The 15,844-nt window shown below is 36.7% G+C and overlaps 1 protein-coding gene across 6 annotated transcripts in view; it reads left to right on the plus strand.

The window, feature by feature from the left end:
- Positions 1-2,689, plus strand: part of msi2b (musashi RNA-binding protein 2b) — a 259,883-nt gene extending 257,194 nt beyond the window's left edge. For 4 of the 6 annotated variants that reach the window (XM_089016911.1, XM_089016916.1, XM_089016915.1 and 1 more), the window contains 2 exons: positions 1,130-1,201; positions 1,902-2,689. In XM_089016911.1, the coding sequence (XP_088873037.1) occupies positions 1,130-1,171 (42 nt within the window). In that variant the 3' untranslated portion in view covers positions 1,172-1,201; positions 1,902-2,689. The remainder of the gene's footprint in view (positions 1-1,129; positions 1,202-1,901) is intronic. The other 2 variants (XM_089016914.1, XM_089016913.1) reach the window with 2 other exon arrangements.
- Positions 2,690-15,844: the final 13,155 nt, after the last annotated feature.

The following is a 15,844-nucleotide window of genomic DNA, read 5'->3' on the forward strand; positions in this document are numbered from 1 at the left end:
TTATTGACACCTTGATTTCTTAAAAATCAAATTAGTGGTTCAAAATAGGGGCCGCAGACGGCTTGGAAGTAGGAGTGATCCCAGATTGTTTGATGACATTTTACTTCACAACTGTCAGATTTACACTACATTGTTAAACCAGTGTGACCAAAAGTTCTTTCTTTTGAAAATTAAGTGTTAGTTTAATGTTTTATGTTTTCTTTGTTGCTGAAGAATAACATATAATAGCAACAATGTTATGACATTTTTGGGTTAAAATATGTGAATAAAGTCACACAAGGGATTAAAAAAGCACACAAACTCAATTTAATACATTAAATTAACTCATTCACTGCCATTCCCGAATTTATTCTGGAATTGAAAATATTACGTAGAGTGCCATTCACGAATTTGTTTGGGTTTTATTTTTTCTTGTTTGGTTGCCGATAAAGCTCTGGCCATGGCCTCTGGAAATGTTTTTCCCTTCCACAAGAGGGTAGCATTTCCCTTTGTTTTCATGTTAATGCTTTGTTCCAGCTTCAGCTGTTTGTCAAAGCTCTCTATTAACCAATATGTATGTATTGCATTGTATTTTGGACAGCCACCCTCATTTCAAGCTCATATAACTCCAGACCCATGTAATTTAGGAATTAACTATTTTGTTCTGATGAAAGAAGAGAGTTTCTGACACTGCATTGAATGTTTATGTAGTCCTAAAACTCAATTTTCTGTGGGTCCTAGATTTCGAGTGACAATGACAAAAACCCTGGCACAGGAGAGGACACATTTTTGTACATGACTGGCAGTGAATGAGTTAAGAAAATAAAAAACAACTGGATGGCAGTAAATCCATGTCATGTCTAATGAAACATCTATAAAGCGTTAAAATCGGTTTAAAGCTATTAATCTGTTTGCATATGATCCAAAATTAATTATTGAAGAAATATTTCTCAGATTTATCCCCCAGTTACTCAGATCTGAAATCATGTCCAATTTTTGGGAACAAACTGTGAATACTGTACGCGAAGGAAGTTTAGCCGCTGAGCTAGCTATCAGAGTGTGAATTGAACATCAGATGAAAAAGTTGATATGACTGACTTTTCTTTCCTTGAAATGCATACTGACAACAGCACTAACTGTACACTTTTAGGGCCCCTTGATTGCGACAGCTTTTACAAATGGATACCATTGAACAGGTGGCCTGCTTGCCATCTCATCAGAGGTATTGCATTTTATTTACTGTGATTTTGACTTGATTTTATTTGGAATCATTATGATCAGTCCTCTCTTTATTTCATGTCCATGACATCAGTCGTGCTCCAGATTGCAGAGCGACAAGTAAAGCCTGAGTGTGACTCGATGGCCAAGATGTACAATTTAGCTCAATTTGACGCCGTTATACATGATATATTTTATGCTTATCCTGAAATTTCACTCAAAAGCCAACCGTCCGCCATTTAGCGCGTATTAACTTAATGGTTTGGCTCTGTTATTTTTACATCTCACAGCACTTTGACTGAAGCACTTCTTGGATTGAACCGAGCTCAGTCGTAGCACCTCACAAAGTGCCATGTTGTGTTAGTCTCATGATCGAGGTTGCTCATAGGCCATTTCCAATCAGACACTCAGACTGGGCTGCAGCTCTGCCAAGTTACTTCCTTCATCACATTGTCAACATTTTTCGGGATGCAGTTTTAGACTCTCAGCTCTGCTCTTCAAGGACAGAGCTTCTATCTCACCTTCAACTTCCTTGACCAAAATAGACTCATTATAAACAATCGGAAAAAGATGATAAATGTCTGTTTTGATGTCGCACTTGCCGCATGCGTGCGTAAAGTCCCGTTGACTGTCAGCCCGATCGTTCATTTGGTTTTCATGGTTGACCCGTGAGTGCCGCTCTCATCCCGCTCTCCTCTCTCCAGCAGAGTTTGTCTGGCGAACCAGGAAAGACGGGACGAAGTTTCTAATTGGCTTTCTGTGCAGGTGGCGCTACTGAGGCACAGCGGACAGGCTAAAAGAGCCAACAAGTGGTAACCATTTGAAGAAGAAAAGAAACTCTTGAGTCATCTCAGAAAAAAAGAACAACTGCTGTACTATGTTCAAAACCTCCTATAATGTCAGCGCCTGGTCTGGTTTGATGTTTCACGTCTCTTTTTGCCTCTTTTCGTTCCTGTGTGTCGGTTGCCCTGATTTTTAGCTCCACACGACGTTCGTGTCATTTTGTTTGTTTTCTTTTTATGCTTTTTAAATTGTGGTCGACATTGCAAAAAAGAAAAAAAAAATCCTGTAATGTCTTCGTCTATGGTAGCTTGAAGGCGAAATGAAGCGTTCAAGCTCAACACACACATACACACACTCAAACACCACACACAGAAAAAAGACAGCCGCTGTGCAAGATTCTTAGATTTGAAAAAAAAAATCAATTTTAGGGCAAATAGCGCTTTTTATTTGATGTGATGTCTCATTGATAACCATTATGACCTATTTTTGGGCAATACAAAGAGGACTCCAATATTTTTATGGTCCTTCTTTTTTTTAATAAGTATTCTTTTTGTTGTTTTGAAATAGATAAATTAAGTATGTGTGCACATACATATAAATATGTGTGTGTGTGTGTGTGTGTGTGTGTGTGTGTGTGTGTGTGTGTGTGTGTGTGTGTGTGTGTGTGTGTGTGTGTGTGTGTGTGTGTGTGTGTGTGTGTGTGTGTGTGTGTACACATATGCCCACATTTATATATATGCTATTACAAATTTCATATGAACTTTGTGTAAACATGCGAAAAAGTAATGTAGCTGTATATATTATTCCAGTCACTGCATATAACCAACTCAGTGAAAAAATAGCATATTTTTGTGATGGTGTGTCAAAGAACATGTTATAGCGTGTCAATAGAAGAAAAGGCTGTAAACACTTATGATTATGGTTATTGTTATTATGATCCTTTTTTTCCTCTTGCTGAAAGACGGTAACCGCCATGAGACCAACACACACTTGTAAATAGTCAAATCATTTTACAGTGTCAAACCAGCAAATTTATGAATGGTGTGTTCAGTCAGTCAAGTTTTATGAAATAAAAAAAGAAAAGAGTTTCGAAAAAAACAAAAAAGATCCGAATTGGTATCTTTTGTTATGATGTAAAGATGAGGAGAAGAAGAAAAAAATTAATCCAAAGCACATTGTACTTTTAGATTGCATTTTGTGCATATGCGGACACTTTTATACTCTTCTCGGTTTTCTCTTATTGTTTGTATCATCCTGCTCCTTCCCAAATTCTTTTGGGAACAAACAATGTATGGGCTCTGCACATGACCCAGCTTGTTTTTCTTTTCTTTTTTTATATACCATACCTCAGCCTTGGGAATTCTGTTGTGGAATCCATGGCAGGTTTAATTTATTGTCACGTAAATGAAAACACTGAATGATTGAAATAAATCTTATAATTAAAAAAAACTGAGGGAGAGAGAGAGAGAGAGAAAGTTGGAGATAGAGAGAGAAAGAAGAAATCATTGCACTGTGAGTAGTAAAGTACAGTCCATTTCCTATTTGCACATGTTCATGCTGGCTTTTTAAAAGGCGGTCCTGTGCTTTGGGATAAGCGTGAAGGATTTTTTGGGGATTTGAGTGTTCTGAAATAGACAAAACACCTTTGAATGGTGAGGTGACTCAACAGCTTTGCTCAATAGTATAGTTGACATGTTTGACCTTTGCTTTGCTTTTATTGGACCCGTGACTCATTGAACGTATTTATTCTGGGTCTCACACTGAATTACTCATGAGTACACCACAAACATATTGCTTATAATACTAATAATAATAATAATAATGATACTCAGCGATTTCAAGGTCATCCAAAGGACTGGATGGTGTACGTTCTGCCGCATAATAATTATGTACTTTTTCTTTTTTTTTTCCTGTTGTTGTTGTTGTTGTTGATGTTTTTTTTTTTTTTTAGGTTGTTGTGGTTGTTGTTCCTCCCACATGCAAACAACCAGGTTAAGAAATATGCTGGATACCTTTAAAGTCAATGGTATGGAAAGAAGAAGAAAAAATGAAGACATGTTATGTTCACATGAAAAAGAAAATACAAAAACGACTAAAAAAAAAAGAACAAAAAAAAAAGGAAGATGCTTATTTGCTGATTTCTAGTTCAATTTTGTTGTGGTTTATATATGAATAATAATTGTACTATACTATTAAAATGTACTGTGCATCCATTGCTTTTCTCTCTTTCCATCCTCGGAAGATCTTTTGTTTACCATTCATGTATTTCATGGGTGTGTAAAAAAATAACTTGTAAACACAGTGCTGTCTTTGCTCCCAGTCTAGTGCTTCATTGTTGTTCTCCCCTCTGCCCTGCCTCACCTTCCTTTTCCTCTTTCCTTCTCTGCCCTTTCCCCCTCAAAGTACAAGTAGATGTTTTATAGAACTCATGAATATGATAGACGTAGTGACTGTAGTAGACTTAGGACCAGTCAAGATAGACACTAAACTTTTCTCTCAGCGACCATTTTGTCTCACATCATCACACTTGGACCTTTTCACTTCTTTTTTCCTTCCTCTTCTTCTATTCCTTCCTTCTTCTGTTGACGTCACTTCTCTCGCGTGGTTTCAGCGAACCAAAGTTCTCGTGGATGGACGATAGAGAAAAATTCTTGCTGGGAGGTGGAAGTGTACACAAAGGCATTATTTGGCTATCCCACCCTTGAATGTTTTTAAAGGGGTGTGCCATACTACCTTAAATGCTAACGCTTGTTATGCAAAATGTGTATTCTTGATTTGCTTTTGCAGAGGGACACGCTGAAATCGTTATTCAAGTGCGAGTCCATTGATTTTCAAGTCTTAAAAAGTTGTGTTAGTCCAAGGGTGATTTGTGCGGAGTTTTAATGAATACGTTGGAATAAGATGGGGGAAACTAATTTCAACACAATCCCGAGAATCCAAAAGCTTGAACCGCTAACACTGAAAATGTTGCAAGCTATTTTGTCAATGTTTCGTTGATAAAACCGCAAGGGCTTCTAGTGGAATGCTCTCATATCGTGATTCCTCAAATAGTGACCGTGGGGGTATTCGTGAGGGGTGTTTGAGATAAGGCCTTGTTCTTTTTAGTCTTGGCTCCTCTCCGGTCATGGAGACGGAAGTAATTGTTGCCCACCCGGGTTATGCGCCATCGCATGCAATACAAGCTCAAGCGCTTTCTGCACTTGCGGCAAAGAATGTAAGACTATGCCACACGTGCATTGTTTGGTTATTTTTTGAACCGACATGTTTCTTGATCACAACACTTTTTTGAACGTATTTTTACCATAGCTTGTCAAAAACCATAATTAACTCATTCTCTGCCATTCCCGAATTTATTCGGCATTTGAACAGCATGCCGTAGAGTGCCATTCTTGAATTTGTTCCGGTTTTGTTATTTCTTGAGGTGGGGTTCAGATAAAGCACTGGTCAGACCTCTGGGATTTTTTTTTCCTTCCACGAGGGGGCAGCATTTGCCTTTTGTCCATGTTAGCGCTTTGTTACAGCATCAGCTGCTGTTAAAGCATATATACACATATAAATCAATATATGTGTATTGTGTTGTATTTTGTACAGCCACCCCCATTTCAAGCGCAGATAACTCAGACCCATATAACTTAGGAATTACCTTTTTTCTGATTAAATAAAATAGTTTAAACTTTCTAACAGTGTATTGAATTTTTATGTAATCCTAAAACTCAATATTCTGTGGGTCCTAGAATTCCAGAGACAATGACAAAAACCCTGGCCCTGGAGTTGACACATTTTTGCACATCGTCTGGCAGTGGATGAGTTAAAAGGATACCAAAATGATGATGTGACGCACTCACTTCACAACACTCAAATTATTCTTTGTTAATGTCAATAATCCTGTTCAAAACCCCTGATGTCGTTCTACATACACATGCACCTGTTTGGTAGCTTATTCGTGTTAAACAAATGTTTTTTTTTTTTGTGCGCCAGACTAAACATTAGCAGTCGGCGGAAAGGCAGCTACGGTAAAGGTAATTCCCCATATATGTGTAATTTTGGACTGCCGGTCTATTAGAGTGAAGGCCACTATTTGAGGAAATGGGATATTCATAAATTGCTCCCATCAAGGCTGTTATTCGACGATTAAGCATAACAGAACAACAAATCACAGCAACTTGGACGGAAAGAGTGCTTGCCGAATGGAATTGAAGCTATCACGAGCATTCATGTTTACGTTGAACATTTCGAAAAACAAAGAGATTATAATCATGAACAAAACAAAGACATTTTAAGCTCTTTGTGCTATTCAGCCTTCTATCCAACAGGGTAAAAAAAAAGTGTTCCTTCGCGTTAGTTTAACACAATCGTCTGTATTGCCAATAGAAGAAACATCGCATTAGCATCATGTTTAGTATGAAGCCACCTCAACCGAACAAAAACTTGAACTTTCTTTGCCACCAATGGCCTCCGTAGTGTAGTGATGCAGTAGCTTGGACTTTAAGGTAGCATGGCTATGTGTGGCTCTCATTTCATTTGATCGCAAACTGACAGCGCTTTGCAGCTGATGAATGTTACTCATTTTATTCGATGTAGTGTATCCATTCTGGGAGAGGGGAGGGGGATTTGGTTTAAGAAAAAAATAAAAATATAGAAAAAAAAGTCCACCTGGAAGGTGTTGACGTTTATGTACTACCGTATCCATTGAAACTTGAATCTCAAGGCAAGTGCTAGGCAATGGCCACACTTCACTTAGCTCGCCCACACGCTGACTTTTCTGTCATCTTGTCCGCTTGAAAAACAGCGGCTCCGTGTCCACTCAATTCCACTCTTGAATGTTCTCCATCATCGCCAGGCCAGAAGAAGCTTAACAAAGCTGCGCTTATCTTGAAGCTATCGTGTTTGGAAAAAAAGTGGGCTGTTACTGTGGCCAGGAAGTTAGTCTTGTCTTATTTTCGGGGGGGGGGGGGGTTGTGTGGTGGACGGTTAGGTGATTTAGCACATCTCATCACACATCCCAGAAGCTTTCAAGATGGCAGAAAAGAAACGTTTAGAATCAATTACTAGTTGAAAGCATCACCACCTCCCATGCAATAGACATATGCGTGTGTCTTCATTAAGTAGGAGCTGTCTGACTAATGCTAGCCTGCAGACTCGCGCTCATGTAGTAGGACCCATCACTATTCTATTGTTGGAGCCCATCCCAGGTGTATTGTGGGAGATGTGTCTTGCATCGCTCTCGGGCCATTCCTAACACTTGCCCCCTCCTTTTTTCATTTTTGATTCCGTTAACCGACTTTTTATGGCGAGAGACGAACAGACAGACTCGACTGACCTGATCTGAAAGCATCTTTCAGGTTACCGTATAGGCTTGCAAAAGCCCCGTGTAAAATATGTGGAAAATAATAATGGATGGATGGGGGTCTCTCACATATCAAATGTGGAAAGTCTAATTTTATATTTGTATTTTCAAATAATAATATTGACAAAAAATGTCTGTGAAAGGTTTCCATCCTCTACTGTGGTCCAGAAATTGATGTGTCTGTCTGGAAAATAAATACAATAAACTGAATTGTTATATGACTTGATTCTTTTTATTCTTTTTTTTTTTTTTTTTTTTGCAACTGATCAAAATTATACAGCGTCACATTATCTTAACATTAAAATTAATGTTGGAATCCACACGTACACATATGACATGCATTCACAGACTTAACTGGCATAAAAAGCCTTTCCAAAAATTGAAGTTCTTTTTGTTTGCTGTCCCAAACATTGAGATGCCCCCAGCAAGCAAACAAGTGATGCTGCAGAGTTCTGCCTCCTCCCAGTGGCCATAACATGTATAAGTTTTTTTCTCGTCCTCATGAAGAGCGATTATATGGCTGCTGTATATGGAATAGGAAGATGAAACAACGTGAGCAAGCACACCCACATACGAGTTGGGGTGAAGAAAAGTTGAAATGTGGTAATTCCAGTACCAGGTTTATCATTTTTATACACACTACATTCACTCTCATGAAAATGCAATATATCACTTTCTAAGATGTGAAATGTAGTGACTCCATCAGTCATGTTGACAAGCTGATCAGTCACTGTGCCAGTTGTCGATGGCCGTTTCTTCACACCTTTGAGGCCCGAGCAAGGACTGTGATGAACCTCCCCCCCAAAAAAAATAAAAATAAATAAAAACACATGGTATCACTTGGTAAATAATCAATGAAACAACGAGACAACGTCAGCTTAGAGGACTTAGGCCTTAGATTTTCATATGATGTTGCACTGTCCAAAGCAGTTTTTGTCAGTGATATGGGCCTTCATTCCTTGACTCCTGTTGTCTCCCTTCACCACGGGGCCGAAGCTAAATAACCTTTTGGGAAAGTTCTATCTCCTGAAAATTGTCACTTTGAATGAACCAAGCAGCATGTTGTTGCCAAGGAACTGGATTGAAGTGAATTGAGTTGGATTTTGACAAAAATGACATTTTGCTGCCATCCTTTGACACCGACTTGAAATTTTAAGCTGGGGTTTTAACACTTTCATGCAAACTGCTAACCTGATAACAAGGCCTCAAAAATATATAGCTGAAAATGTCTAATGGTGATGGGTCTTTTTCATTTAAAACTCCTTTAATTTTAATGGTAGGGTTTTTTTCAGTTAAATATGTCTTACTTACTTTACTTTACCTTACTTTTTATATGTCTTACTTTGTTTTTTTTGTTTTTTGTTTTTTTCCGGCTAAAATTTTCAGCTAAAATGTGTTACAAAATAACACCTTACTAAAACATTGTCTTTTTTTAGCTTAAAATGCCTTACTAAACATGGATGTTTTTTGTTTTGTTTTGTTTTGTTTTGTTTTGTTTTGTTTTTGTTTTTGTTAAAAACGATGTATTGTACATGCTCGTATTGTTCCTTGCTAAAAATTTCAGCTAAAAACAACTTTCTATAAATGGATGATTTTGTTTTGGCTAAAAATGCCAAACGATATATGGTCATATTTTGGGGGGGATAAAAACCCCTTACTATACAGTCCTTTTTTTCAGTTCAAAAACACCTTACTTTACAATGATATTTTTTTTCGGGCTAAAAAAACCTTACTATACATGGTAGTTTTTTTTTTTTTTTGGGTGCTAAAAACGGCTTATATACATGGTTGTTTTTTTCGTCCGAAAAACGCCTTGCTATACATGGTCCTTTTTTTCGGCTTAAAAAGGCCTTACCATACATGGTCCTTTTATTCGGCAAAAAACGCCTTGCTATACATTGTTGGGGTAATTCGCTATACGAATATCTTTAAACATCTTTTTGCATCGTTTTGTTTTTCTTGGACTTCCTGATACGTCATATCTTGCATCATACATAGTCGTTTTTTTTTCGGCTAAAAACGGCTTACTATACATCAGCGGTTTTTTTCTTGATAAAAACGCCTTACTATACATAGTTGGGGTTTTTTTCGTGCTAAAACGCCTTAGCATACATGGTCATTTTTCGTGCTAAAAACGCCTTACTATACATCAGTGTTTTTTTCTTGATAAAAACGTCGTATGATACATGGTCATTTCTTTTGTGCTAAAAACGCCTGACTATACGTACATGGTCGGGGGGGGGTTTTCGTGCTAAAAGGGCCTTACTATACATGGTCATTTTTCATGAAAAGAATGCCATATGGTCATGGTCATTGTTTTTTTCGCGATAAAAACGGCTTACTATACATGGTATTTTTTTTTCATGCGAAAAACGCCTTACTATACATGTTTGGGTTTTTTTTTTGTGCTAAAAAGCCCTTACTATACATGGTCTTTTTCGTGCTAAAAATATCTTACTACACATGGTCGCATTTTGTCCTCAAACGCCTCATTTGGTAATTTTTTTCGGGCTAAAAACGCCTCACCATACATGGTCCGTTTTTTTGGGGCGAAAAACGCCTTGCTATATTTGGTCATTTTTTTGGTGCTAAAAACGCCTTACTTTACGTGGTCATTTTTTTCTTGATAAAAACGCCTTACTATACATGGTCATTTTTTTCGGGCTAAAAATGCCTCACCATGGTCGTTTTATTCGGCTGAAAACGCCTTACTATATATACATGGTCCTTTTTTTCAGCTAAAAATGCCTTACTATTCATGGTAATTTTATTTGTGCTGAAAACGCCTGCTATACATGGTCGTTCTTCATGCGAAAAACACATTACTATACATAGTCATTTTTCGTGCAAAAAACGCCTTACTTTACATGGTCGTTTTTTTCTTGATAAAAACACCTTACTATACATGGTCGTTTTTTTCATGCAAAAAACACCTTACTATACATGGTGTTTTGTTTTTTTTTGTTTTTGTTTTTTCACTAAAAAGGCCTGACTATACATGGTCTTTTTCGTGCTAAAAACACCTTATTATACATGGTCGCTTTTTGTGCTCAAACGCCTTACTATACATGGTCCTTTTTTTTCGGGCTAAAAACGCCTTAGTTTACATGGATGTTTTTTTTTCTTGATAAAAACGCCTTACTATACATGGTCCTTTTTACTGGCTAAAAACGGCTTACTATACATGGTCATTTTATTCGGCTGAAAACGCCTTACTATACATGGTCATTTTTTTCGGGCTAAAAACGCCTTACTTTACATGGTTGTTTTTATCGGGCTAAAAACGCCTTTCTATACTTTTTCGTGGTCGTTTTTTTTCTTGATAAAAACGCCTTACTATACATGGTCTTTTTCATGCTAAAAACACCTTATTATACATGGTCGCTTTTTGTGCTCAAACGCCTTACTATAAATGGTCGTTTTTTTCTTGATAAAAACGCCTTACTATACATGGTGTTTTTTTTTCATGCGAAAAACACCGAACTATACATCGACTAAAAAGGCCTTACAATACGTGGTTGTTTTTCATGCTAAATACACCTTACTATACATGGCCTTTTTCATGCTAAAAACGCCTTACTATACATGGTCGTTTTATTCGGCTGAAAACGCCTTACTATACATGGTCCTTTTTTTCGGGCTAAAAACGCCTTAGTTTACATGGATGTTTTTTTTTCTTGATAAAAACGCCTTACTATACATGGTCCTTTTTACTGGCTAAAAACGGCTTACTATACATGGTTGTTTTTTTCGGCTAAAAACGGCTTACAATACATGGTCTTTTTTTTTGTTGCTAAAAACGCCTTACTATACATGGTCCTTTTTTCCGGCTAAAAACGCCTTACTATACATGGTCATTTTATTCGGCTGAAAACGCCTTACTATACATGGTCATTTTTTTCGGGCTAAAAACGCCTTACTTTACATGGTTGTTTTTATCGGGCTAAAAACGCCTTTCTATACTTTTTCGTGGTCGTTTTTTTTCTTGATAAAAACGCCTTACTATACATGGTCTTTTTCGTGCTAAAAACACCTTATTATACATGGTCGCTTTTTGTGCTCAAACGCCTTACTATAAATGGTCGTTTTTTTCTTGATAAAAACGCCTTACTATACATGGTGTTTTTTTTCATGCGAAAAACACCGAACTATACATCGACATTTTTTTTTTATTAAAAAGGCCTTACAATACGTGGTTGTTTTTCATGCTAAATACACCTTACTATACATGGCCTTTTTCATGCTAAAAACGCCTTACTATACATGGTCGTTTTATTCGGCTGAAAACGCCTTACTATACATGGTCATTTTTTCGTGCGAAAAACGCCTTACTTTAGTAAACATGGTCATTTTTTTCCCCGATAAAAACGCCTTACTAAACATGGTCCTTTTTTCGGCTAAAAACGCACTACTAGTCATGGTAATTTTTTGTGTGAAAAACGCCTTACTATACATGGTCATTTTTTTCGTGCTAAAAACGCCTTGCTATACATGGTCGTTTTTTTTTTTGTTTGTTTTTTTTACTAAAAAGGCCTGACTATACATGGTCTTTTTCGTGCTAAAAACACCTTATTATACATGGTCGCTTTTTGTGCTCAAACGCCTTACTATACATGGTCCTTTTTTTCGGGCTAAAAACGCCTTAGTTTACATGGATGTTTTTTTTTCTTGATAAAAACGCCTTACTATACATGGTCCTTTTTACTGGCTAAAAACGGCTTACTATACATGGTTGTTTTTTTTCGGCTAAAAACGGCTTACAATACATGGTCTTTTTTTTTGTTGCTAAAAACGCCTTACTATACATGGTCCTTTTTTCCGGCTAAATAGCCTTACTATACATGGTCATTTTATTCGGCTGAAAACGCCTTACTATACATGGTCATTTTTTTCGGGCTAAAAACGCCTTACTTTACATGGTTGTTTTTATCGGGCTAAAAACGCCTTTCTATACTTTTTCGTGGTCGTTTTTTTTCTTGATAAAAACGCCTTACTATACATGGTCTTTTTCGTGCTAAAAACACCTTATTATACATGGTCGCTTTTTGTGCTCAAACGCCTTACTATAAATGGTCGTTTTTTTCTTGATAAAAACGCCTTACTATACATGGTGTTTTTTTTCATGCGAAAAACACCGAACTATACATCGACATTTTTTTTTAATTAAAAAGGCCTTACAATACGTGGTTGTTTTTCATGCTAAATACACCTTACTATACATGGCCTTTTTCATGCTAAAAACGCCTTACTATACATGGTCGTTTGATTCGGCTGAAAACGCCTTACTATACATGGTCATTTTTTCGTGCGAAAAACGCCTTACGTTAGTAAACATGGTCATTTTTTTCCCCGATAAAAACGCCTTACTAGACATGGTCCTTTTTTCGGCTAAAAACGCACTACTAGTCATGGTAATTTTTTGTGTGAAAAACGCCTTACTATATGGTCATTTTTTTCGTGCTAAAAACGCCTTGCTATACATGGTCGTTTTTTTTTTTTTTTTTTTTTTTTTTTACTAAAAAGGCCTGACTATACATGGTCTTTTTCGTGCTAAAAACACCTTATTATACATGGTCGCTTTTTGTGCTCAAACGCCTTACTATACATGGTCATTTTTTTCGGGCTAAAAACGCCTTAGTTTACATGGTCGTTTTTTTTCTTGATAAAAACGCCTTACTATACATGGTCATTTTTTCGTGCTAAAAACGCCTTAGTTTACATGGTCGTTTTTTTTCTTGATAAAAACGCCTTACTATACATGGTCCTTTTTTCTGGCTAAAAACGGCTTACTATACATGGTTATTTTTTTCGGCTAAAAACGGCTTACTATACATGGTCTTTTTTTTTTTGTTGTTGTTGCTAAAAACGCCTTACTATACATGGTCCTTTTTTTCCGGCTAAAAACGCCCTACTTTACATGGTCGTTTTTATCGGGCTAAAAACGGCTTACTATACATGGTCTTTTTTTTTTTGTTGTTGTTGCTAAAAACGCCTTACTATACATGGTCCTTTTTTTCCGGCTAAAAACGCCCTACTTTACATGGTCGTTTTTATCGGGCTAAAAACGGCTTACTATACATGGTCATTTTTTCGTGCTAAAAACGCCTTAGTTTACATGGTCGTTTTTTTTCTTGATAAAAACGGCTTACTATACATGGTCCTTTTTTCTGGCTAAAACGGCTTACTATACATGGTTATTTTTTTCGGCTAAAAATGGCTTACGATACATGGTCTTTTTTTTTTTTTGCTAAAAACGGGCTTACTATACATGGTCGTTTTATTCGGCTGAAAACGCCTTACTCTACATGGTCCTTTTTTCTGGCTAAAAACGGCTTACTATACATGGTTATTTTTTTTCGGCTAAAACGGCTTACGATACATGGTCTTTTTTTTTTTTTTTTTTTTTGCTAAAAACGCCTTACTATACATGGTCGTTTTATTCGGCTGAAAACACCTTACTATACATGGTCCTTTTTTCGGGCTAAAAACGCCTTACCATACATGGTTGATTTTTTTCGGCTAAAAACGCCACGATATACATGGTAGTTTTTCGTGCTAAAAACACCTTAGTATACGTGGTCGTTTTTTTCGCCTCAAAAATGGGTTAATTTACATGGCCGTTTTTTTTCTTCTGCTAAAAACCATTCTTATTTATTGTTGAATTTTTTTCCTTGTTGAAAGCATATAGTAAACCTATAGAATATGCAATAACTCTGAGGACAACAGCCTTGACGAGGGTTCGAAACCTCACTCTTCCGAGTGTTAATCTGACGCCATGACCACTGGACCATTGTAGCACCGTAAGAAGTATGTTATATGTACCATCATAGTGGTCATTCAAAAAAAAAAAACGGATGCAAACTCTGCGACTTTTTACACTTAACCTAATGTCCAAACCAGAGGGACCATGGTGGCACTACGAGATTAAGCTTATACATAAAAAAACAAAAAGACATTTTTATATCTGGGAGTTCCAAAAAGAGAAAGGTCATATGTAAAGTCTGCACATTAGTGCCAAGATCAGGATTTGAACATGTGACCATCAGGATGGCAAACCAACAAACTAAGCTGTCAACCACAGGGTCAGTGGCAGATCAGCATGGTAAGTAACACCCCATAAAGGTCTTTGTTTACAAGGTCCTTAAAAAAAGGACAACAAAAAGGGCGAATAGCTTTCATGCTAAAAATGCCTGACTATACATGTTTGATTTTTTTGTTCTAAAAGCGCCTTACTATATATACATGGTCGTTTTTTTTGTGCTAAAAATGCCTTACTGTACATGGTAAAAAAAAAATTCATGCTAAAAACACCTTATTATACATGGTCGTTTTTTCGGCTAAAAACGCCTTACCACACATGGTCATTTTTTTCGGGCTAAAAACGCTTTACCATACATGGTCGATTTTATTTTTACTAGAAAGGCCTTACTAATCTAATTCATAGAAAAAGGTTCGTCGTGAAGTGATATCACTCCAGTGGATAAAAAAAATGCCAATTTTTGCTTTTATTTTTTTGTATAGCCTGCTGCTGCCTTTTTTGACCTGTGGAAGTCAAACAAATCACTTTGCAAAATGTATTGCAGAATTGTAAAAAAAAAAAGTGTGTTTCACACATCGCAAGCTTATTTTTTAAACGCGCTTTGGGAAAGTTAAGCTTTCTGCCTGCTAAGTCTGTTTGTCTGTCATGGTGGGTTTTATTCATGGTAAAAACACCTTACTATGCATGGTCATTTTTTTCCACTAAAAACGCCTTGGTCGTTTTTTGGGTCTAAAAGCGCCTTACTATACATAGTCGTTTATTTGGGCCAAAAACGCCTTATTATACATGGTGTTTTTTTTTGGTGTAAAAACGCCTTGCTATACATGGTCATTTTTTTGGGCCAAAAACGTCTTATGATACATGGTCAATTTTTTCAAGCTGAAAGGCGTTTTTTTTTTTTCGACTAAAAACGCCTTACCATACATAGTCATTTTTTTCGGGCTAAAAACGCTTTACCATACATGGTCGATTTTATTTTTACTAAAAAGGCCTTACTATACATGGTTGTTTTTCGGCTAAAAATGCCTTACTATACATGGTACTTTTTCGTGCTAAAAACACCTTATCATACATGGTGGGTTTTTTTCATGGTAAAAACGCCTTACTATAGATGGTTGTTTTTTTCGTGCTAAAAACACTTTACTATACATGGTTGTTTTTCGGCTAAAAATGCCTTACTATACATGGTACTTTTTTCGTGCTAAAAACACCTTATCATACATGGTCGTTTTATTAGGCTAAAAACGCCTTACTATACATAGTCGTTTTTCGTGCTGAAAATGCCTTACTATACATGGTCAATTTTTTCCGCTAAAAACGCCTTGGTCGTTTTTTTGGGTCTAAAAGCGCCTTACTATACATAGTCGTTTATTTGGGCCAAAAACGCCTCACTATACATGGTGGGGTTTTTTTTGGTGTAAAAACGCCTTACTATACATGGTCATTTTTTGAGACCAAAAACGTCTTATGATACATGG

The sequence above is a fragment of the Hippocampus bargibanti genome, linkage group LG16, assembly GCF_051943395.1.
Source record: "Hippocampus bargibanti isolate YZ-2025 linkage group LG16, ASM5194339v1, whole genome shotgun sequence".
Lineage (NCBI taxonomy): Eukaryota > Metazoa > Chordata > Actinopteri > Syngnathiformes > Syngnathidae > Hippocampus > Hippocampus bargibanti.